Raw genomic sequence first — 22,573 nt, 5'->3', positions numbered from 1 at the left:
CCATCCGCTAGGCCAGAGCCGCACTCCTCCGCATCGGGGTCTGAACCCTCCGCCGCCCTTTGTGCTCCCCGGACCCCCTGAGTGGGTGCGGTGACCGGGGCGGCCTGGACCCTCAGAACGTGATGGGAAGCGCTTTGTGCCAGGAGAACCAAACTCTATAATTTAGAGGAGAGTTTCCGGGGCAGTCCCATTGTGAGGTCGGGTTTATGGTGTGCAATAGAGCCGAGCAGTAAAAGGCGCCCTGACCTGGCGGCCAGGCTCCCAGCCCGGGCCCGGCAGTTTACGAGGCGTTCAGCGGGAAGGCTTCGCCCTGTCACCCTCACAGGAGCGGGGAGCGGCGGGGACTTTGGCTGTCCCAACCCTGCCCGGGGCTGGAGGCTCGGGAAGGTAAGCCCGGGCCTGGGTGGCAGAGAGACTCCTGTGCACTCCACCCTCGGGGAGCTGATCTTTGGAAAGGGGAAGCAGCCGGAGCTGGGGGGCCTCGGGGAGGGGTCTCCAAAAGAAAAGGAGGTGCCCGGGCCTCCCTCTCTGTTCCCCAAACTGGCGCTACAGCATCTATTGCTGCCAGGCACGCAGGGAGGGTCCCTGCGCCCCGCGGGAGAAGCCCAGGGGGGGCCACAGGGCAGGCTCCGGAAACCTCAGGGTACAGTGGTACCCAGAAAGCTGCAGGGCCTGGGGGAGACTTGATTTCCCCGCAGCCTGGGAGAATCCAGGGTTGCTGGGGGGACAAAAGGATGTCCAACCGTTTCTGGGGCTGCCAGAGGTCAGGCAGGTGCCCGAGAGCGAAGGCACCGAGCCTGCGGGGCCAGCGGCGTCCAGGAGGAGGGAAGGGAGTCCCACGTTAGTAAATCTGTTGGCAAACGAGGCTCATTAATAGGCAAACACTCGCCCGCTTCCTTTAGGGCGGATGACCAGCGCGCCCTGATTAAGGAAAGGAAGCCGGGAGACCTTGACTTTATTCGAACCACATGGTTCCAGTTTGCAGTGGCCTTCTCGCTGCCTTCCGAATCGGAGTCTAAGCCAGGCCATCAGACTGGCACTCAGGCCCACGAGGGACCTGGGCGGGAGGAGACGCGGGCCAAGAGTCCATTTGCCCAAAGCAGAGACTTGCCCGCGGGGCCACTCTGGGGGTGCGCGGGGCGCAGAGACCCTCCCTGGACGGGGTCGGTGGGCAGAGAAGGACCCGCAGGCTCGGTCCAGGGTTCGATCGCGCCCTGTAGGCCCCGCGCAGCCCCTGCAGGCCGGGTGCCCGGGCTGGCGGCGGTCGGGGGGGCCCCCGGAGCCCGGGGTCCCCTCCCCGCGGGGCGCGCCGGCCGGCCGCCCGCCGGAGCCCGCTCCCCTCCAGCCGGCGCCGGCCCCGCCGAGCGGCCCACCTGTGAGCGCGGCCCAGATTGGCGGAGGCGGTCATGTGGGCGGTCACGTGCCGCGGCGCGCTCCGTCCCGGAGAAAATGGGGTTTGGTGTAAATCTGGGGGTGTAATGTTATCATATATCACGCTACCTCGTAAAACCGACACCGAAAGCTGCCGGACAACAAATCACAGGTCAAAATTATGAGTTCCTCGTACTATGTGAACGCGCTCTTTAGCAAATACACGGCGGGGGCGTCTCTCTTCCAAAATGCCGAGCCCACGTCCTGCTCCTTCGCGCCCAGCTCGCAGCGCAGCGGCTACGGCGCGGGCGCGGGCGGCTTCGCGGCCGGGGTGCCCGGCGTGTACAACGTGGGCGGCCCCCTGTACCAGGGCCCCTTCGCGGCCGGCTACGGCCTGGGCGCCGACGCCTACGGCAACCTGCCCTGCGCCCCCTTCGACCAGGGCCTCCCCGCGCTCTGCGGCGGCGACCTCGCCAAAGGCGCCTGCGACAAGCCGGACGACGGCGCGGCCGAGGCCAGTCTCCGCATCTACCCGTGGATGCGGTCCTCAGGTGAGCCGGGGCCGGGGCCGGGGGCGATCGGGGCTGGGAGCCGGGAACCGGGGGCGCGGGACCGGGGCGATCGGGGCTGGCAGCCGGGAGCTGGGGGCGCGGGGCCGGGGCGATCGGGGCCCGGGGCTGGCGGCTGCGGGCGGGCGGAGGCCCCCTGACTGCTGGCGGCGCAGCCTTTCTGGTTTTAATTAGAGTCGAGGCGCCATAGCGTGGAGAACCCGCAGCATTGTATGTAAATGAGGCTCATAAAACTTTTTATGGCCCGATTAATGGGTTCAATCCTCGTAAATTTATTTAACTCCCTTTGCCTCGGAATTTTAACGTGAAGTTTGTTTGTGCGCTGTCCTCTCTCTCTCTTTCTCCCTCCCTTGCCCTTCTCTCTCTCCCTCCCTCCCTCCGCCTCTTCCTTTTAGCCTGGTTTTTCTTTCTCAAAACCTGGGGGAGCCTCACCCTCCAGGGCCCCGCACCAGCCCCCGCGCCCGGGGCCCGTGTAAGGCTGGGCTGGAGGCTGGAGCAGGGACGGAGGGTCGGAGTGACCTAGGAAGGTCCCGGGATGGGGGCGCGGGCTGCTGGGGACGAAGGGGGCCCCTGGAGGGTGGGCTGCCCGGGGTCGCCTACCGGCCTGGCCAGCCAGCCAGCCAGCCGGGGAAGCGGCCCGCTGGTCTTTGAATGGCCAAAGCGGGGCGTCTCCCCCTTGCCCGCACTCTATATTTACAATTTCCCTTTGTCAGGGGGAGCGGGACATTGTGGAAGCCTAGCCGGCTGGAAAGCGCGGCTGTAAAGTTGGGACCCTGCGCCTTCCCTCCTCGGGGAGCTGCCTGGCGTCTGGCAGGGCGGTGGGGGGCCCCTCCCCCAGCTCCGAGCGGGGCGCAGGGCGGAGGGGAGCCGGCCCTGGGCCCGATGAACGCACTGTCCTGACTGTGGTCCCCTCCGCTTGTCTGTCCGCGTGTCCGTGTGTCCGTGTGCCTGCCTGCAGGGCCTGACAGGAAGCGGGGCCGCCAGACCTACACGCGCTACCAGACGCTGGAGCTGGAGAAGGAGTTCCACTTCAACCGCTACCTGACCCGCCGCCGCCGCATCGAGATCGCCCACGCGCTCTGCCTCACCGAGCGCCAGATCAAGATCTGGTTCCAGAACCGCCGCATGAAGTGGAAGAAGGAGCACAAGGACGAGGGGCCGGCGGCGGCGGCGGCCCCCGAGGGGCCCGTGCCCGAGGCAGCAGCCACGGCCGCCGCGGCGGACAAGGCCGAAGAGGAGGAGGAGGAGGAAGAGGAGGATGAAGAGGAGGAGTGAGGGGCCCAGCAGGGCCCTGGGCTGCACCAGACAGTCCGGAAAGCTTCTTTAGAGACTCGTTGGTTTTATTTACAAAAGTTGAAAAATAAAAAGAAAATGTAAAAAAAAAAAAAAAACCCACCCAGTCCCCCACCTACCCCATTATCCACTCCAATTCCCAACTTGTTTGGACAGCAGCTGCCTAGACTGGGTCCCTTTGGGGGGTTCCCCTCTGCCTCAGAGGCCCCCCAGCAGACACCCCCACCCCCATCCCTAGGCCAGCTGGCTCTGCGCCGGCATGGCTGAAATACTACCTAGCACAGGCCTCAGAGAGAGGCATCCCAAACTACCTATGGGCCCAGCCCAGCGGACCTCCACTCCCAGGAAGCCCGGAGTGTCCCCACACTGGCAGACACCCAGCACCTCCCTCTAGGCCAAGGACCTGACTCTCAATACTACCTATTGTCCCAAACTACCTATGTTGTGCTCCCTGGCTCGCCTGCTACCTATGCCGGCCCTCCCAGGCCAGGCCCCCCCGCTGCTTGTGGCTAGCAGCCTCTGGGGTCCCTGAGGCTGTGCGGAGAAGGTGCTGGGGTCAGGGACCAGGGCATTGGCTTCTATTTAAATCGAAAAATAATATATTTATTCCAAAGCATTCTTAAGTGCTGCAACCTAGAATCCCTCTCTTCTGGCCTGGATATTCCAAGTTCAGGCCCCTCACCCGCCACTTCCGGAGGGGAGCATTCCTGAGCTGGCTGCAGGTTTCTGAGTGAGCTGCTGCTTAGGGCTGCAGAGATGCTCCCAGCCTCCCCGCCCCTGTGTCCTACTGCCCGCGGTGTGGACCATGTACACCCTGACTGCCTACAATAGCAAATAATGTATATTTGAACAAGATTGTTTCGTTGTCATTTCTATGGTCTTGGAGCTCATGTGTAAGGCGATGTCTTGCCTTGGGAAGAATGTGTTCACGGGGTGACCTTGTAGCATGGCGTGTTGTCTCGAGCTAATCCATAGCAGGTGGGGAGAGCCGGTGCCCTTCACCCCCGTGTTGTCCTGTGTCCCCCTCCTCCCTCTCGAGCCTCGGGTTCCAGGAACAGGAAGGTATGCTTTCCTCCGTCTTGCCCAGCTAACCGTGTTTTATGTAACAGCAAAATAAAGATGCCTGATGACAAAGACGTGTGGACTGCTCTGTCTGGGGAGGGAGGCTGGGGAGGAGGGTCATTCCGGCCAGAGAGCAAGCCCTGGCTCTGTGCGTGCTCAAAGGGAAGCAGAAGTGGAAGGACAAACAGGGTCCAGGGTGGGTGTCCCTGAATCAGTGTGTACGCGTGACGAGTTCCTTTTTGTGTGGGTTTGTGTGGGTATGTGTGTAGCTTTTTTGTATATGTATTTCTGCGTGTCTCTGTGTGTATTTTTATGTCCACAATTGTATGTATTTCTGTGTCTGCCTGTGTGTATTTTTATGTCCACAATTGTATGTATTTCTGTGTCTCCTGTGTGTATTTTATGTCCACAATTGTATGTATTTCTGTGTCTGTCTGTATTTTATGTCCACAATTGTATGTATTTATGTGTCTGTGTGTGTGTATTTTATGTCCACAATTGTATGTATTTCTGTGTCTGTCTGTATTTTATGTCCACAATTGTATGTATTTATGTGTCTGTCTGTGTGTATTTTATGTCCACAATTGTATGTGTTTATGTATCTGTAACTGAGTGAGCGTGTTTCTGTGTGTGAATAATTGCGTGTATTTCTGTGTCCGTAACTGAGTGGGTGCGTTGCTGTGTGCCCCGGATTGCATATGTGAATTTCTCTGGGGGAACATTTTTGTCTGGCTTGTGGGTGTGCCCACAAACACCTTCCAGACGCCTTGAAAACGGAATCTTCTGTAGGTACATTCTATTCTATGAGCCTTCCTAAAAACCCTCATAAATTCCAAGAGCGAAGCCAAAATCCAAAATCCAAAACCCGCCCTTGCCTCTAAGGCTGCGGGGTGGGCTTGCAAAGGGGTATCACCCTGCGACCGATCCGAGAATTCTCCATGGGCCTGAACCTGGGCTGGGAGGGGGATTCCGGGCCTCTGCCGTCCCCCACCCGCATTCGGGCTAAGCGAGGGCTGCTCAGGCCCCGCAGTGCGGCTGCGAGGGGGCAGGGGCAGGGGCAGGGGCAGGGCCCGCAGACCCGCAAGCCTGGGCGGGGCGCCTGGGTGCGGGGGCGCCTGGGTGTGGAGAGGATGAGGAGCTGGGGAGGGGCGGTGGGGGCCGCAGGGAGCAGTGAGCCGCGGGTGGGGGGCGTGGGGGTGGGCGAGGACCTGACCCCAGGCTCGGGGCTGGGCCCCCTCTTCCTGCTTCTGAATAAACCCGGCTAACCGGGTCTGCAAACCCTGCGGCCCCCAGTCGGGGCGGCTTCGGCGGTAAGATGGCGCCGGTGGAAGAGCTGCCTCCTCTCAGAGATGGGGAAAGGGTCATAAATCCGTTGTTGTTTATGAAAATTTACAACTTTGCAATACAACTTTATGAGTTGTTCGGCCCTTCCATTGGCCGTCGTCGGTCATGTGGATGGGAACCGTGAACATGAACTTTTTTATAATTTCCCTTGCGAGAATAGAGCTGCATTCTTGCGCTCCGCTCCGTCCTGCCTGCTTCGGAGCTCTGCCTGCAGCCGGCTGGGCTGGCTTTGTCCGGCGATGGCGAGCCAGGCGAGGCCCCGGGCCGGCCCTCCCCGCCGCCGGTGCGGTGCGCCCCGCTCCCGGCGCCGCCGCGGCCTCCGCGGCTCCAGCCCGGCTCACTTCCCGCGTCCGCCGGCCCCGGGCAGGAGGGCGATCCGGCTCCCCGGGCCGCCCCGGCCACAGCTGGCAGGGGGCAGGAGCTTCTGGGAGCCGCCATCTGAAGGTGAGACCTGTGGGGAGACAGGAGCGAAGGTGGTGAGATGGCAGCCAGCGCGGGCGGCGGGGCGAGGGCACACAGGCTGGCTATGGAGATGGGCATACCCCCGTCACCCACCCTCACCACACACACACACACACACACACACACACACACACACACACATCCCTGGCTCCCGGTGGCAGCGGATGCCCGCCTTTCGCCCGTGGCACCGCGCCCTGGCACCAGCTCCCTCCCTGCCCCAGCGACCTGGCCCAGCCCCAGAGGAGGTGGCCCTGCACCCTGCGCTCCCCCACCCCCCTTCTCGGGTTTGTTTGTTTGTGTGTGTGTGTGTGTGTGTGTTTTTCCATTTTTTTTTTTTCATTCATGACCCAATTGGTTCGGTTGATGCCCCAACGCCTGGGGCCAGTTCCCGACCTGGAGAGGTGGGAGCGATGAGGCCAGGTGCCCCTGCGGACGGGCGTCCTAGATCAGCACAGCACCTTCTGCTCCCGGGGTTTGGTTTGTGGGGGGAAAGGTGGAAGGAGGGGGTAGAGGAGGATGAGCAAACGACTCACTAATGCGGCCGAGTCCTCGCTGGCGGACGGCTTCCCTCCACGCGGTTCCGATGGGAGAGGAGGTGCCAGGAGCGCGGGGAGAGGGAGAGGCGCGGGCTGTGCTGGAGGAGAGGACGGGGTTAATGTCTGGGTGCTGCTTGGCGGGAAGTTTCGGCGGAGTGATGTGATTGCGTGGGGCAGGGGCCCCTCAGCTGTGGTTGAAAGGAGGGCGCAAACCGAGTCTGGGCGATAGGGGGACCCCCACGCCCCGGACCTGGGCGCCGCCGGGCCGGCGATCGCGGGCCCACCTTGGGGGAGCGGGGAGGGCGCTGGGAGCCTCCCGGGTGGAGCGCGGAGGGCGCCGCGGGGTTCGCCGTGCGTCGCGCGGGTGCACAGACCCGATCGCGGTTTGGTCCGGGTGCCTTTTGGCCGGATTTGCCCCGGGAGCTTCCCGGGGCAGCAACCAGAGACCGCCCTGAGGCTCTGGCTCGAGTTCTTTTTGTGTTTGGTGTAGCTATTGGTGTTTTCCCATCTTAAGGGGCTACCCTGGTGCGCGTTAGATAACGGAGAAGGGCCGCGGAGGCCCGGGGCGCCCGCGGGCACGGCGGGGGCACTCGGGGTGCAGTCGGCAGGATAAAGCGGCGCATTTGCATGGCAGGGCCCGGGCGGCCTGGCTGCGGCTGCCGGGCCATTATTTATTGCGCCCGCCGGGCGGCTCGCTGCTGCCACGCTGTGGCCGCCGCCGGGACCGCGCCGCCGCCCCGCGCCTGCAGCCCGGCGGAGCAGTGCTGGGCCCCTCGGAGATCCCCAGGCGGGCCGTGCAGAGGGGGGCGAGGGAGGATTAAGGGGCGGTCTCCCAGGGCCTGACTGGCCGGGAACCTCCCCCGTCCTGGCCACCTGACAGGAGCCGGACGCCCGGCTAGACTCGGGTCCCCTCCCCCCAGCACCATGGAGACTGGTTGCACAGGCCGCCTGGCACGCCATGGCTGCTTCTGTCCAAACTGCGCGTCCTGAGGCGCCCCGGGGGCGCACGATGGTTTGGGGAGCTCGGCGCTTTGGGATTTTGAGAGCACAGAGACCACTGGTGGCCTGAGGCCTGCGCGCCTGGCTGACCCCGAGGAGGACTGGCGATGGCAAGGAAGGCGGGCTTGGGGGCCAGGCTAACGCCCCTGACAAGCACAGGCCGCACCTGTGTGCTGTGGGCTCCGGCCTGGGCTAGAGATCAGGGTGGGGGTGGTGGCCTTCAAGGTCCCCCCACACGGGCAGGCCGTCCTCCAGGCCGGCCGAGGTCAAGGCGCTCAGTGGGCAGCCCAGGGAAAGGGCAAATTGTGGGGCCCTGCTCGCCATCCCGTCCCCTTTGAAGAGCAGCTGAAAGGTAAGTGGACTTTCTGTGTGGCTTTGACCGAGAGGAGAGCCCTGGTGGCCATTCTCACCATCCCAGTAAAGGCTCCCTCCACCATCCGGGCTCCTATTCTTGCCTGAATATCTCTCTCTCTCTCTCTCTCTCTCTCTCTCTCTCTCTCTCTATATATATATATATATATATATATATATATATATATATATATATTCAGTCACTGGTTGGAGAAATATGGAGAAATATCTATCTTTGGGCGGCTGCCAACATGATATGTGCCAGCCTTGGCTAATATGTGGAGATTTTAGTTTAATATATTTTTTCTTCTTAGTGCCTATAGGAACTGGAAATATCATGTTTTGTTTTGGTTTGGCTCTTAGCTGAGAAATCAAATTCTCTTGTTGGCTGGGAGCATTATTAGATTGAAAATCCAGGTCAAACCATAACAAATAATAATAAGAGTGGTAAATACTAGCATTGTGTAGGACCTGGAGGAACGAAGCAGAATTATAAATGTAATCATTTATCAACATCTCCAAACGGTGTGTTTTGTTTTGTGGTTTTTTTTTAATCTTACATAATGCCTTGCTTGAAATCATTGTCCTCTGGTGGTCTTGTTTAAGAAATAATAATTCAAACATGATTTTCTTGGAACATAGCTTTAAAAAAGAATTCCCTTAAAAATTCCTGACTCTTGAGTGTTTATTTTCGTCCACTTAATCCTTTCCCTGAAGACATGCGAGGGAGACGTAAATTTCTATCCTGTCCTGCCAGGCCCTTATTTATCCATGCAAAGGAGAAACTTTCCCAGCTTCGATTGACTGGGGGCACACAACCAGAAGGCGGGTGTCTGGGCACAGCCCCCAGAGGTGGGCACAGCCGCTGTCAGGGTGCACGCTAGGCTCTGTGCACCTAACTAACCTGAGCCTCGTGTTTTTTTCCTATTTTTTTCCCTTTGGGGGAAGTAAGGGGAGGGGGAAATTAAAAAGCAAGGAAGGGATTAAGAAAATCGTTTCCAGATTCCTAAGGGGCATCACCACCCCCAAGTACTGAACCCCCTTCTCTGCATTTGCCAGAGGTTTACAGAGCTTATAATCACCCCCTGGGAATGCAACCAAATCATATAAACAGTCTTTCTTCAATCTCCACAGAATTGAGGATTTTAAAGCTAATTCAAGGAGGTTTTACAAGCCCCCAAAATACAGTCGTAAAAATGCCATTGGGGGAAAAAATCACATTTTACAAAACGAGATTGCTCCCTGCGTTGTAAAAGTCAGCTTTCTCCCGGGCACACCTCCTAGCCCAGGGAGCGCGGCCCGGACAGGCTTTTCTGGTCCTGTTTGGAGAAGGCCAGGCCTGGGGCTGCCGTGAAAGCAATCCAGACCATTTCCCCGAGCTCCCCAGACAGCTTGTCCCCGATCTGGAGCGCCTGTCCTGGGCAGGCCCCAGACCGGCCCCAGGAAGGAGGGCGCAGACCGGCCCCAGGAAGGAGGGCACAGACCGGCCCCAGGAAGGAGGGCACACCCCAGGACAGTGTGGCGCCCCAGACACCAAGCACAGCAACTACCCCGCAGCCTGGGGCCTAGGCGAGCTGCCCCTAAGAGCGGCCGGGCCAGGCGCCCTGGGTCCCCCGAACCTCTGGACTGAGGACAGCTTCACTGCTGGCTCTGCCTCCGCTCTGAGCGGTCAGGGTGGAGGCGATTCCCTGGGCTCTGAGCGAGGGGGAGCGGCTGCAGAGCTGTCTCAAGGCCACTGCTCCGAAGGCCCCTTTCTGGTGGGAACAGTGGTTTCTGGCCTCTCGGTTCCTGGGTTCAAAGGCGGACGAGGCCGCACAGGTTTGGGGGTGCTCTGAGGCTAGGCATCGCTGGCCTTCAGAGGGGAGGGAGTCGGGGACTCTAAGAAGGCGTGCTGTGTGCGGAGGAGGGGCGGCGGGTGAGGGGCTGCCTTTGGCCGGCCGGTGGGCTCCAGGTGGGCCGCCCGCCCTGCGGCTGCAGGCCCGGCCCGGCTGGGCGTGGGGAAGGGAAAAGAAGGGGAAAGAAGGGGGGCGGTGATTCCTCGGCGCAGGGTGCGGAGCTCAAAGCTCGGGCCTGGTTTCTCAGAGCCCGTCTCCAGCTGGGGACCTGCACCCCAGGGTAGGGGGGTGCGGGGGGAGGGGCAGACCCACCCCGGCCGGGAGGGCAGGCCCCGGGGAGCCGGGCCACCCTCGTCCCCGCCCCTCTGGGCGCCGGGCTGTCAGGGTTCCTGTTTGGAGAGAAAAACCAGCAAAACCCAACGAGGCGAAGGGGGAGGAGGAGAGAGCAGGCCCGGCGGGGCCTGGCGGGGCCTGGGCGCCCCTGCCCGGCCGGAGGGCCGTGCCCGCCGCTGGCGATGGGCAGGGCGCGGGCGGCCGCCGGGCCCATCCATCTGCGGGGCGGGCGCGGGCCGGGCTGTTTGTAACTTTGCTGCCGCGGTCGCCGCGGTCCCCGGGGAGCGGCCCGGCGCGCCTCCCATTGGCCGCCGCCGCGTCAGCTGGTGCGATTTGCTGCTGTCGCTTTTGGCGTTCGGCCATCCAGAAACAAACCAGTTCGATGACTACTAATAGTTATAGCCAGATGTACTAATACACAACAAATCACGGGCCTGCGGAGGGGCGCGCCAATGAGTTCCTATTTTGTGAATCCCACTTTCCCCGGGAGCCTGCCCAGCGGCCAGGACTCCTTCCTGGGCCAGCTGCCCCTCTACCCGGCCGGCTACGACGCGCTGAGGCCCTTCCCGGCCTCGTACGGGGCGTCCAGCCTCCCGGACAAGACGTACACCTCACCTTGTTTCTACCAACAGTCCAACTCGGTGCTGGCCTGCGGCCGGCCGTCCTATGAGTACGGGGCCTCGTGCTTCTATTCCGATAAGGACCTCAGTGGCGCCTCGCCCTCGGGCGGGGGCAAGCAGAGGGGCCCCGGGGACTACCTGCACTGTCCTCCCGAGCAGCAGTACAAACCCGACGGCAGCAGCGTGCCCGGCAAAGCCCTCCATGAGGAAGGCGCCGACCGGAAGTACACGAGCCCTGTGTACCCTTGGATGCAGCGGATGAACTCCTGTGCGGGTAAGGCTTTCCCCGCAGCCCGCCCCCCAGAGAGCGGAGGGAGAGGGGGAAGGGGGCAGGGAGGGAGGCAGGGAGGGAGGAAGGAAGGAAGGAAGGAAGGAAGGAAGGAAGGAAGGAAGGAAGGAAGGAAGGAAGGAAGGAAGGAAGGAAAAGTTTCTTTAGCTTTAAGAAAAAGAGATTAAAAAAAAAATACAAACCCATTCCCAATGGAGCAATCAAGCTGAGGCAGAGTGAAGGCAGGACACTAGTGTCCATGTAAGGTGACACCCTAGAGGAGTGTGTGTGCGTGGGGGGGGGGTCATTGCTATGTGAACCCCAAGACAGGGGCAAACTAGAGAGAGAGCCAGGCTGGGTGGGGGGGCGCTCCTGCCTACACTCGCCCTGGTAGCACCCTGCTCAGATCCCCAGCCCAGATGGCCTTCTGCACCCATCCCTGGCCACCCCTCTCCTTCCTGCCCTTCAGACACTCGCCTAGAAAGAGGCCCTCGGTTAGCCTCTTCCAGGGTTACCCCAAAGCCTTGGAGGGCCACATCCCCAGCTGCAGTGTTCTCTCTCCTCCCTCTCCTCCTCCCACTTCTACTCAACTGCTCACTTACAGCCAACTTCTGCCTCCTCCTAAGACCCTGCCCGCACCTCAGCCACCCAGCCTGGAGGGAGCCCCCACCCATGGCCCCTCTGGCACCAGAACAAATAGCCCATCCCAGGCCTCCATTTCCAGGAACCCCAGATGGCCCACCGCTCCGTCCCTTTGCCCCTCGTTCCCCAAAACTCCACAGGGAATCCTGGGGCAGGACAGTGCCTAATGCGAATTTTAAAACTTACAGTCTTTTGCTTTAGCATCCACTGTTGTTTTGTGTTTTTTTTTTTTTCAAGGAAGCTTTACATTTCTCAGATGGGGCCATACAATTTGGGGGGATTTGCAAAGACCTGAGAAGGCTGACCATTCTTAATTTCCCAAAAAGCACACTGAGTGCTCACCAGCCATCCTGGGGTGCCTGGCCACAGCAACACCGCCACAGACACCCATGTGTGGGTGCAGGGGTCCCCCTCCTCACAGGGTTCCACACCCCCACCCCCCCCACACACTGCACTCCCACAGAACACGGCTGAGGTACCCCAAATTAGGAATGCCTGTTCTATCCTTTTGCTTGTATTTTTTTTTTTTTTTGGATTGAGCAGGGTTTTTAAAAAAACAAAAAACAAACAAACAAACAAAAAACCAATAACTTCCCACCCAAGTCATTTCAGGTGGCAAACATCTCGCTGGGGATGAAATAATCTTCTCCCACCAGAAGGCTTTTGGCCCAAGACAGTGGCAGAGGTTGGAGTGCAGGCGGGCGGTTTCCAGCCCAGGGGCTGGGGTGCGGGGCTGCCCAGGTCCGGGCTCAGGCGCGGGGCTCTCTGCCCGCAGGTGCCGTGTACGGGAGCCACGGGCGCCGCGGCCGCCAGACCTACACGCGCTACCAGACGCTGGAGCTGGAGAAGGAGTTCCACTTCAACCGCTACCTGACCCGCCGCCGCCGCATCGAGATCGCCAACGCGCTCTGCCTCACCGAGCGCCAGATCAAGATCTGGTTCCAGAACCGCCGCATGAAGTGGAAGAAGGAGAACAAGCTCATCAATTCCACGCAGCCCGGCGGGGAGGAGGCCGAGGCCAAAGCGGGCGAGTAGGCGCCCGGGCGGGGACCAGGCCAGCGGCGCGACCTCCCTCGGCTCTGCTCCTCGCCTCCGCCCGCTCCCCAGCCTTTCTCCCTGCCTGCTGCCATCTGGGGGGCTTCCGCAGCTTCAGGGGAGCCCGGAGCTTTGCAAACGCCTGAGCATTTATTTCTTACAAAAAAACAAACAAACAAAAAAGCAACAACATAAAAAACAACAACACACACACAGCCAGTGCCAGCGGCGGAGCGGGCGGCTGCACAGACCCGCTCCCCGAGGCTGCCCGCGCCGCTCGGATCCCGGCGCGCCCCCAGTTCGCCCCTGGCTCGTGGGTAGCGCCTCTGCACGCCTCTGGCACGGGATCGGGGCTGCTGGAGAGGAAAGAACCCCCGGACCCACCCTCTTTGGGTGTCTGGGCATTCTGGCCCCGGTCCCTCGCCACCAAGTCCCCGGAGGGCACCGCCAAATCGACTCTGGCCACGGCAAAGAGGGAGCCCAAAGCCTGGGGCCCGGCACCGCGGTGGCCTCCCGGGCCGCCCCCGACAGGAAGAAGCTTCGGGAACAAAGGCCTCCTCCCCCCAGAGTCTAGCCTCTGTGCCCGCGCCGCCGTCCGTGGAGGAGAAGCAGCCTCCGCCGAGCGCGGGTGGGACCGGGCAGCCGGAGCGGCCGGGCTCCGCAGGCTCCGGGCCGGGGATGCAGCCTCCGGCCGTGCCACCGCGCTGTGGGGCCCGGAGGAGGGGCCGGGGCCGTGGGAGCGGCCTGCATCATGGTTTCCAGGCTGCCAGGGCCGCCTGCGACGCAGGGCCTCCGGCGGGGAAACCCTGCCTTGCCTTTCGGCTGTCTCTGTGGTTTACTTTCATCTCTCCGAACCAGGAAAACAACTGCGGGGATACGAGGCACCGGCTGGCAATGCTTCCATGAGCGCCCTCCATGTGCTCCTGGGGGTCTAAGCAGAACCCCGATAACGCGGCCCACACACCGCCAGCCCCCGAGCAGCGTCTGTAGCTGCGGGGGGCCTCGGCCCACTCGCTGGGTTCACCTGGAACCCCTCCGACCTGGGGCCCGGCGGCTCCAGGAAAAAAGACCCGGCGCCGAAGCTTCCCCTGGCTGGATCCTGAGAGCAAAGCAAACAGCAAGCCAATGACACGGAAAAAACAAAAACAAATTTGCATGAAAGGACCATCGGATCGGTGGTAAAAGTGTGTGGAGTGTGACCTCGCCGCGGAGAAGCGCCACACAAAAGCTCTCTCAACAGACGCCTGTCCCTCAGGCGCGGCCGGGATCCTGTCCCTCCGGCACCCGCAAAAACAGAGCCGCGATTGTAGCTCCTGCCGAGGGGCAGGATTTATTTCTGCGATGGGCTAAATGGCTTTCCCCCCACTCTCCCGAAGGTGATCTCTGTATTTACACATTTCAGAGCTGCCGGCATGACGGGCAGAACCGACCCCAACCTCGACATAAAAATAAGAGGGGCTGCACAGCACAGCGGGGGAAATAAAAGTTGTCGCAAATAAAAATCCAAGGCACCGTCTCCCCCACCCCAGCCCTCTGCATCCTCGCCGGGCACGCGATCGGCAGCTGACGGCCTCACAATTGGTACATCCTAATGGAACTGCGAGGGAAATGCAATAATTTTGCCATAATGGGCCGTAACCTCGATTCGACCCCGGCCCTCGCAGCCCCGGGTCGGGAGCGGCGCGATGAGCCCTGCCTCCAGCGGGTGGCGCTCGAGTCCGACTGAACGGCGGCGGCGGGCGGCGGGCACGCGCCCGGGGCGCGCGCCCCACCCCTCTCGCCTCCACCCAGCTCCCCCATTAGTGCGCGAGTTTACCTCTAGAGGTCATCAGGCAGGATTTACGACTGGACAACAAAAGCACGTGATTCGGAGCCGTACCCCATATTTGGGTGCCTACGTAGGAGGGAACCAAGTACATGTCCCAGTCATTTCCATAATTCATCATAAATTGTGCAAGGGTGCTATAGACGCACAAACGACCGCGAGCCACAAATCAAGCACACATATCAAAAAACAAATGAGCTCTTATTTTGTAAACTCATTTTGCGGTCGCTATCCAAATGGCCCGGACTACCAGTTGCATAATTATGGAGATCATAGTTCCGTGAGCGAGCAATTCAGGGACTCGGCGAGCATGCACTCCGGCAGGTACGGCTACGGCTACAATGGCATGGATCTCAGCGTCGGCCGCTCGGGCTCCGGCCACTTTGGCTCCTCCGGGGAGCGCGCCCGCGGCTACGCGGCCGGCGCCAGCGCGGCGCCCGCCGAGCCCAGGTACAGCCAGCCGGCCGCGGCCACGCACTCGCCGCCGCCCGACCCGCTGCCCTGCTCCGCCGTGGCCCCCTCGCCCGGCGCCGACAGCCACCACGGCGGGAAAAACTCGCTGGGCGGCTCCAGCGGCGCCCCGGCCCCCGCCGGCGGCACCCACATCGGCGGCAGAGAGGGGGTTGGCACCGCGGCGTCCGGAGCCGAGGAGGACGCCCCCGCCAGCAGCGAGCCGGCGAGCGCGCAGAGCGAGCCCAGCCCGGCGCCGCCCGCCCAGCCCCAGATCTACCCCTGGATGCGCAAGCTGCACATAAGCCATGGTAACGCCGGCCTTCCTCCCCCCGCGGCCGCGGGGGCGCGGTCCCGCTCCCTCTCCCTTCCCGCCTCTCCCGATCCCTCTCCCGATCCCTCTCCCGGCCCCGCGGAGCCTCTCCCCGCGCCTCCTTCCCTGCCTTCCTCCATCCTCCTCCTCCTCTTCTTCGCAGCGCCCTGCCTTCTCAGGGTGCGGGTGGGGGTAGGGGGAGCCGCCGGGCAGGCAAGTGGAGACGCTGAAAGTGGGGGGAAAGGAGAAAACCCATGTCTGTCGGACCCCGGCGCCCCGGATCGCGCTCCCGGGTCAGGCCGGCCAGGCAGGGCGCAGAGGTGGAGGGAGGATGGCAGTCGGGGCTGTGAATCGGGCTTGTCAGGGCGGATAATTTATGAGGAGGGCGACGCTGGGGGAAACGGCGTTCCTAATGAGAGTCCCCGAAAAGGGGCTTGGGGGCAATAGCCCCTGCGAGAGCCGGCGGGACTCTGAAGTTTGGGGGCAGGAGGAAGAGCAGGAAAGGAAAGGGAAGAAAGAGAAAGCGGGCGCCCCAAGCGTGCGGGCTGGAGCAGGCGGCGGCTCCCGGGGCTGGAGCTGGGAGGGAGAGTGAGCCAGAGGCCACTGGGGCGCTCCGAAAAGGGCCCGGCTTTGGTGGGTGGCGGGCGGCAGCCTGGAAGGGCTGTGCCCTGGCCTCGGGGCACCAGGGCAGGGCCAGAGGGTAGGAGAGGGCTTGGGGGGGGGGGGAGAGAAGAGCGAGGGATCCTCAGGGGCGCAGCTCCAGCCTCAGATGGCCTGATTGTTCCCAGAGTCCAAACCGTATTGTTTTCTCTCTAGAAAGGAAGAGGGAAGGAAATTGGGGGGGGGGGGGCGGCGAAGAGGGGGGACTTGTTGAGCTTTTTCTCTCCTGTTCCCTGATCTGGACCCTGGCCCGTCCAGCTGGCGGGCTCTGGGGGCCGGGGGCCGGGGACTTGGTGGCTAAACCACTGGCTTTTCTGTTGCAGACAACATAGGCGGCCCGGAAGGCAAACGGGCCCGGACGGCCTACACGCGCTACCAGACGCTGGAGCTGGAGAAGGAGTTCCACTTCAACCGCTACCTGACCCGCCGGAGGAGGATCGAAATAGCACATGCTCTTTGCCTCTCCGAGAGACAGATTAAAATCTGGTTCCAAAACCGGAGGATGAAGTGGAAAAAAGATAATAAGCTGAAAAGCATGAGCATGGCCGCAGCCGGAGGGGCCTTCCGCCCCTGAGTATTTGAGCGTTTAAAGTACTGAGCAGTATTAGCGGGATCCCGCGTAGTGTCAGTACTAAGGTGACTTTCTGAGACCCCCCCTGTGTTCCTTCTGTGAAGAAGCCCCGTTCTCGTTGCCCTGATTCATCTTTTAATCATGAGCCTGTTTATTGCCATTATAGCGCCTGTATAAGTAGATCTGCTTTCTGTTCATCTCTTTGTCCTGAATGGCTTTGTCTTGAAAAAAAAATAGATGTTTTAACTTATTTATATGAAGCAAGCTGTGTTACTTGAAGTAACTATAACAAAAAAAAAGAAAAGAGAAAAAAAAAACACACAAAAAAAGTCCCCCCCTCGACCTCGTTTAGTGCCAATGTTGTGTGTTGCACTCCAGTTGTTTAACTGTGCATGTGAGTGGAAGTGTTCCTGTCTCAATAGCTCCAAGCTGTTAAAGATATTTTTATTCAAACTACCTATATTCCTTGTGTAAGTAATGCTGTCGTAGCGGTGACTTGATGAGACACAACTTAACTTGTTTGACGTGTAGTGACTAGTGACTCTGTGACGAAAACTGTGACTCCGAGCGGTGTGTCCCTGCGTGCCTTTGTAGGACCCTTTGCACGAACTCTGGAAGTGGCTCTTATAAGCGCAGCTTCAGTGATGTATGTTTTTGTGAACAAAGTTACAAATATTGTCCAAGTCTGGCTGTTTAAGCAAACTGTGATCAGCTTTTTTTTTTTTTTTTTTTTTTGTATTTGTTTTTAAGGAAAAAAAATACTGACTGGAAACAAAAACAAAAAATAAACTTTCTATTGTAAGTTCTCTTGGTCTGGTTTGTGCCAAAGAGCGAGCGGCTCTTTCTGCTCTTCCGTCTGTCTGTCTGTCTGTCCGGTCCTGGAGGCGGATGGGTCTGAGGCTACCTGAGCAGCCTGCCTGTGCCAGGAGACCTCAGACCGACACCCCAACCCACAGCCTTCCTAATGCTGGCCTCTCAGAAAGTTCAGGACAGAAGGTGGGGAGCGGTAGGGGTCCCCAGAGCGTGATTACAACCTGCCCATCTCTGAGGAAACCGAGTCAACTTGCTGGGTACGACACAGAAGAGAGAGAGAGAAAGGAGGGAAGCCCAGGGCTTTGTTAGCGGCCCACGGGGCCCACACAGAGGCCGCCTCTGTCCAAGGCCACCCTGGGCCTCCACCTGAAGAGACGGCTGGGCCACGCTGTGGCCCCCAAACTCGCTGCCTCTACCCCGCCCAGGCACCCCTTCCCACACCTCACCCCGAACCCAGTTGGCTCCTTTCGCTACAATTAATTTGCTACAAATGGAAGGTACTTACCCCATCCTAGCTCGATTGGGAAACTCCTCAGGGCAGCTAAAGCGCAACTAGAGATTTGCACATTTACCGACTGCTTACACTGATGCCGCCTTGCCTTTTAAAAGTTATAAAACAGTAAACTTTATAAGCCCCAGTTCCGGCTATATGACATTTGGGTGCCAAATGAATAGGGTTTTGTCTATGAATTAGATCGTAAAATCATCCATAGCACAGACAGATCGGCTCACTGGCTATAAGGCGTCACGTGGGGCCATTAAAGTAAGTTTTATGGTTTTGGGGAGTTGACATCCAACATTATATACCACATAACATATAATCGCACTGACGCTGGACTCCATTTGACTCTTTTGCAGGCTACGTGTGCCGCCTGGTCATTCAAATTGTCAGGTTTAGGCCGAGAAGTGTCCAAACCACAAGTTCTCAAAACTCTCTGAAAAATGGCTCCCTCCGCATTAAGGTAAGCTCGCCTCCTTGGGAGTTTATTTGCACTCTGAAAACTTTCCTCCTGGCTTTCTCCTCTCTCTCGCTTGCTCTGATCTCGGGCTCAGTAACGCTGAGGTGGCCCCCCAGTTCAAAAGGGGGGGCGCAACCTGCCCTCTGGGCACCAGAAGCGCCAGGAGCCTGCCCTGCGGGCCACACGGTGCGCGGCGCGGCCTGGCCGGCCCGGGCCTTGGGCTGCCTCCGCGGCTGCTAATGACTTCCGCCGCTCGCCCTGCAGAAAAGCTGGTTTTTGTGCGCCGATGGGCCTGGGTGTGCATTCTGGGCTGGGCCGCCCCCGTCCCCGAGCTGGTGGGTCCTGATTCTTGGGGGGATCGCGGAGCCTGGGGTGGGGGCTGGGAGGCCGTGGGGCGCTCGGGCCAGGGCCGCACCGAGCTGGGGAGCTGGAGAGAAAGCCCAGGCAGGCCTGCCCGCGGCCTGGCGGGGTTCCTTGTGGGGCCGTGGCAGGGTGTCTTCGCGGGGCCTGGGCCACTGGGCAGCCCTGGATCGGGGTGGCCGCCTCGGGCCGGGCTGCAGGCTGGCTCCGGAGAGCCAGAGGGTGGCAGAGGGCGGTGGGGCGCGGGCCGCGCCTCCAGGCTGGGCCCCTGGGTTGCCAGGCCGAGCCCAGGACCCTGGCGTCTACAAGGCAATGGGGACCCCCGTCCCCCCACCTGGGGGGAGGCCCCCACCCCCCACCCCGCCCCCGGGGGCCCAGGCCCTGAACCTTGCTGGCCTGCACGTTCTTTTTATTTCGGTGGGACTGTTCTCACCCGGCTGTGAGTCTGAAGCAATAAAGTTTATGGCCGGATTTAACTTTAGTCTTTGAATCCCCAGGCTAAATGAAAGGGGTTACGGCGCTTTCTTTTCTCCCGCCTCGCCTTTCTTTTCACTCTCCTTCCTCTTCCCCTCCCCTTCTGTAGGACTTAAAACACCCTTGGGCAGGGCCCTCAAAAGGCAACTGAGGCATCCCACCGCCCTTGGGATAACTCTAAAGACAGAGGAGCGCGCTCCCCCTCCACAGCCAGGGGATTCTCCCACACGGGGCCCTAAAGTTCGGGGGGGGAAATGGAGGTGTCTTCAGCGCCCAACTTAAAAGTCCCCAGAGCCATTAGGTTGTTTTCCCTGACACGTCATAAAGGGTAGTTGAGGGAAGAAACGGTCGTTTGTCAGTAGGAGATTTCCGCCTTTCTTTTGTTAGCTGCTCCTTCTGTTTGATCCCAGGAAATTTACATAATCTATGATTTCCAAAAACAGTCCCGATATTGCACCCGCGGTGAAGCAAGGGGAAATAGTTTTTTCCTGGGTGCAATCCCAGCTTGGCCTCAGCCACCCCTCTGGCCCCCTCCCCACATTCCCCAGTGGCCTGTCCCGAGGTGTTTCTCTGGACGGGTACCCACAGGGGACCCTGTGGATTTCCCCCTATCCCGGCTGAGGAATTAGGCCAAATTCTCCAACTTAGAAATGAAACAAACAGACAAAAAATGGGATCTTCTGTCTCCAGATGCTTTTCTCCTTGTGAACTGGGTAGCTCTCCGCAAGCGCTCAAAGTAAAAAAAGCTTAAAGTATAGGTTTGGAGTTTCAACATACTTGATTGTATGCACAGGCTGCTCCTACCCAACATTAGCCAACAGATGTTCCCAAAGAGAGAGGTCCAAAGAGTGAAACCTGGGAAGTTTCCCGAAAGATCCAGACCCTCCCCCAAGCCCCACCTCTCTAGAACAGTGAGTGGCCAGGGAGACCCCAGGTCCCTTTTTGTGCCCCGTGAACGTGGTTACTGCCGTGTCTGTGCTCAGGGAAACGTGTCTACACCTTGGTGGGGACCAGGATAGAAACTCTCTTGGGGTTTTCTGTTTTATTGGAAGTGTCTAAGGATCCTGCAGTCTTTGTTTCACTGCTCTGAGTGCTGGGTTCTTTATTGGAAAATACTGGGTGAAGGGTTTATTTTGGTTGCTCATTTGGTGATCTTGCTCGAGTGCTTTCTTGAGGACTAAAATTAGTAGCAGGGGGAAAAAGAGTGATAAGGCTGCTGGCAGATTCACTTGAGTAACTCGCGTGGAGGAAGTGGCCACACCACCTCCGTGGCCACATCCCACCCTGGGCTGTGGGAATGGGCAGGAAGGCCGTGGACCCATAGCCAGCATCACACGCTGTGGAGAAGCTTTCCCATGATTTAAAAGACTCAGAGGCTATAAATTGTCAGCTTGCTTATTTCTGTCTGCTGTAATCTTCATAAAACTTTAGAGTTTAAGGAGCAGGCCAACTCACATGGAGTTAAATGACTTAAAACACACACACACACACACAAAACACACACACACACACACACACACACACACACATTATCCAGTCAGACCTACGTGAGCGTGCCTGGAGGAATTTTTTTTTTCTTTCTTCCTATTTTCAATGGAAGCATAGTAAAGAGGATGGCTGGTTATCTGCTCATTTCTGTAGATAACTTATTTCTCCTGCGTGCTTGTGGGTTGTTTTTGCAGAGAAACTTCTTTAGAGAATATCTGTCCTTGAGAGCTTTGTGAAGACCTCCAGCCTCAGCCGGGGGCAGAGTGTCTGCCTGTGCTCCTGGTCTTGTAAAAGGAGAAGGTGTCCGAAATGTGAGGGCCCGCTTGTTTCTACAAGCCGCGGACACAGTATTTCCTGAACTATAAATACAATAGGAAGCTTCTGGTCACACTCCCTCAGGGGTTTGTGAGGGCTTCCATGGTCTAATTCCACAACATGATCCCAGGATCCCTTTCTCCTGCTCTCCCTGCCTCACTGTCCGCGGCCCTGGGAGGGCAGGACAGAATTTCCTACCAGAAATGGAGTCAGGTTCATTTATTTGTTGAGATGTGAAGAGTATTATAGCCAAACAACTAGCGAGGGGAGAGCAAATGACATCCTTGAAGATGGGCTGTTAGAGGGGAAAACAGCCCTTTTGGCTTAAAAGATGCCCCTGGAAGCCCCTCCCTGCCCCGGCCTGGGAGTCTGCCTGAGGTTCGCCCACCATGGAGCGTGCAGAACAGAGCGGTGTGGCTCTCTCCCTCTGGCTTCCAGGGCAGGATTTCTTTCCAGGCAGTGACAAAAACTATAAATGGGGCTTCCAGACGGGGCTCAGGGGGTCAGCGCAGGCTCCGGCCCACACAGGAGTGGGGCGCCTCGGTCCTGGCCATCCAAAGCCCCAGGACTGGAAGATTCGCCTAGGTCTGTTTTGTTTGTGTTTTTTTTTTACAAAGAAAGGTTCCTTCCCCACCAGATCCCCTCCCCACAAACTGGCCTTTTCAATAATAATATTTGTTATGGAGGTTATTGGGTAATTATTGCGATTTTGTGGAGCAGCCCTCGCTAGAGGTGCAGTCTGTCATCACCTAACAAATGACGCCCGCGCAGTTCACTGCCGGGTTAAGTAAATGCAGAGAAGATAAATCTGCACACCCTAGGAATCGCCAGCAGAGCACGCTTTAGTACAAGTTCACAGTCAACTCGCCTGCCCGGGCCAGCTCGCCCCGCAATTAGGGCTGCGTCTTTATTTTTAAATAAAGGGGAAACAAAGTCTCCAGCTTCCGTTACCTGCTCTCCCCAGCTTCTGTTTCCTTTCGCTTTTTGCTAGGTGCCCCTGCCCCGCTCCCGATTTCCCTTGTTAAATGCAATGATGAGTGATTTCAAAATGATCTCTTTCCTAGTTTAAGGGCTAACAAAAAGAGGCAGGAGGCTGGTTTGGCAGGAAACACAGTCACAAACACACACAAAAATCTAACGCACCCCCTTATTCTAGAAGGCTGAGGCAGAGTAGGGCGTCCCTGAGATCCCGGGAGGGGGCCTCTCCCTGGAAGAAAAGGCCCGGCTTTGTATATCTTTGTGGTTAGTGCGTCGCAACTGCAGGTCAAAAAGTTGAGGGTCAAAAGTTTACGTTGGGCAGCACTCTTAGTCATCTGCCCAGACGGAGTTTGATGTCAATGTTAGAGCTGCGATCTTGACTATCAGCACAGAAGATAAAATGGCTCGGAGTGACGTGTGTATCACGGTATGGACTCCAGGTGAACCCTAGTGGTTGAATGACCTCAATTACGGAGAAAAGGATAGAAAATTCCTCTTTTCAAGAGTAATACATGCTGTATTTCATCTTGAATTATCACTCCCATTCCGAGGGAATAGCAGCAGGTAAATAGGCTTACATTACTGAAAAAACCAACACCTTCGATTGCCGGAGAAGCAGGAGTCTTGGGGTGTGGCACAAAAATAAA

The 22,573-nt window shown here is 59.0% G+C and overlaps 4 protein-coding genes across 6 annotated transcripts in view; all 4 read left to right on the top strand.

Moving 5' to 3' along the window:
* The first annotated feature begins 1,392 nt into the window (after positions 1-1,392).
* HOXA7 (homeobox A7) lies at positions 1,393-3,331 on the top strand. Its single transcript, XM_084896409.1, has 2 exons — positions 1,393-1,922; positions 2,899-3,331. The coding sequence occupies exons 1-2, from the start codon at positions 1,553-1,555 to the stop codon at positions 3,213-3,215; spliced, it is 687 nt and encodes a 228-aa protein (XP_084752535.1). The 5' UTR covers positions 1,393-1,552; the 3' UTR covers positions 3,216-3,331.
* Positions 3,332-5,504: 2,173 nt separating this feature from the next.
* Positions 5,505-12,720, top strand: HOXA6 (homeobox A6; the record flags this gene model as incomplete). Of its 3 annotated transcripts, none has more annotated exons than XM_084896404.1 (3): positions 5,505-6,083; positions 10,935-11,049; positions 12,461-12,720. In XM_084896404.1, the coding sequence occupies exons 1-3, from the start codon at positions 5,745-5,747 to the stop codon at positions 12,718-12,720; spliced, it is 714 nt and encodes a 237-aa protein (XP_084752530.1). In that variant the 5' UTR covers positions 5,505-5,744. The 3 variants fall into 3 exon arrangements, with proteins under 3 accessions (XP_084752530.1, XP_084752529.1, XP_084752531.1); XM_084896403.1 differs by having other exon boundaries at positions 5,507-6,083; positions 10,788-11,049; XM_084896405.1 differs by lacking the exon at positions 5,505-6,083 and having other exon boundaries at positions 10,390-11,049.
* Positions 12,721-14,405: 1,685 nt separating this feature from the next.
* Positions 14,406-17,345, top strand: HOXA5 (homeobox A5; the record flags this gene model as incomplete). The annotated part of the gene is made up of 2 exons (XM_084896401.1): positions 14,406-15,306; positions 16,292-17,345. 2 exons carry the CDS (start codon positions 14,406-14,408, stop codon positions 16,540-16,542), a joined length of 1,152 nt encoding a protein of 383 aa, XP_084752527.1. The 3' UTR covers positions 16,543-17,345.
* An 818-nt stretch (positions 17,346-18,163) lies between these two features.
* The window catches only part of HOXA3 (homeobox A3), a 35,445-nt gene continuing 31,035 nt past the window's right edge, over positions 18,164-22,573 (top strand). Inside the window, exon 1 of the mRNA XM_084896459.1 lies at positions 18,164-18,314. The gene's annotated coding sequence lies outside the window, so the exon portion shown is untranslated. The remainder of the gene's footprint in view (positions 18,315-22,573) is intronic.

Source organism: Pipistrellus hanaki (assembly GCF_964339955.1).
Source record: "Pipistrellus hanaki genome assembly, chromosome: 10".
Taxonomy (NCBI): Eukaryota; Metazoa; Chordata; class Mammalia; order Chiroptera; family Vespertilionidae; genus Pipistrellus; species Pipistrellus hanaki.
This window is presented reverse-complemented; position numbering and strand designations above follow the sequence as displayed.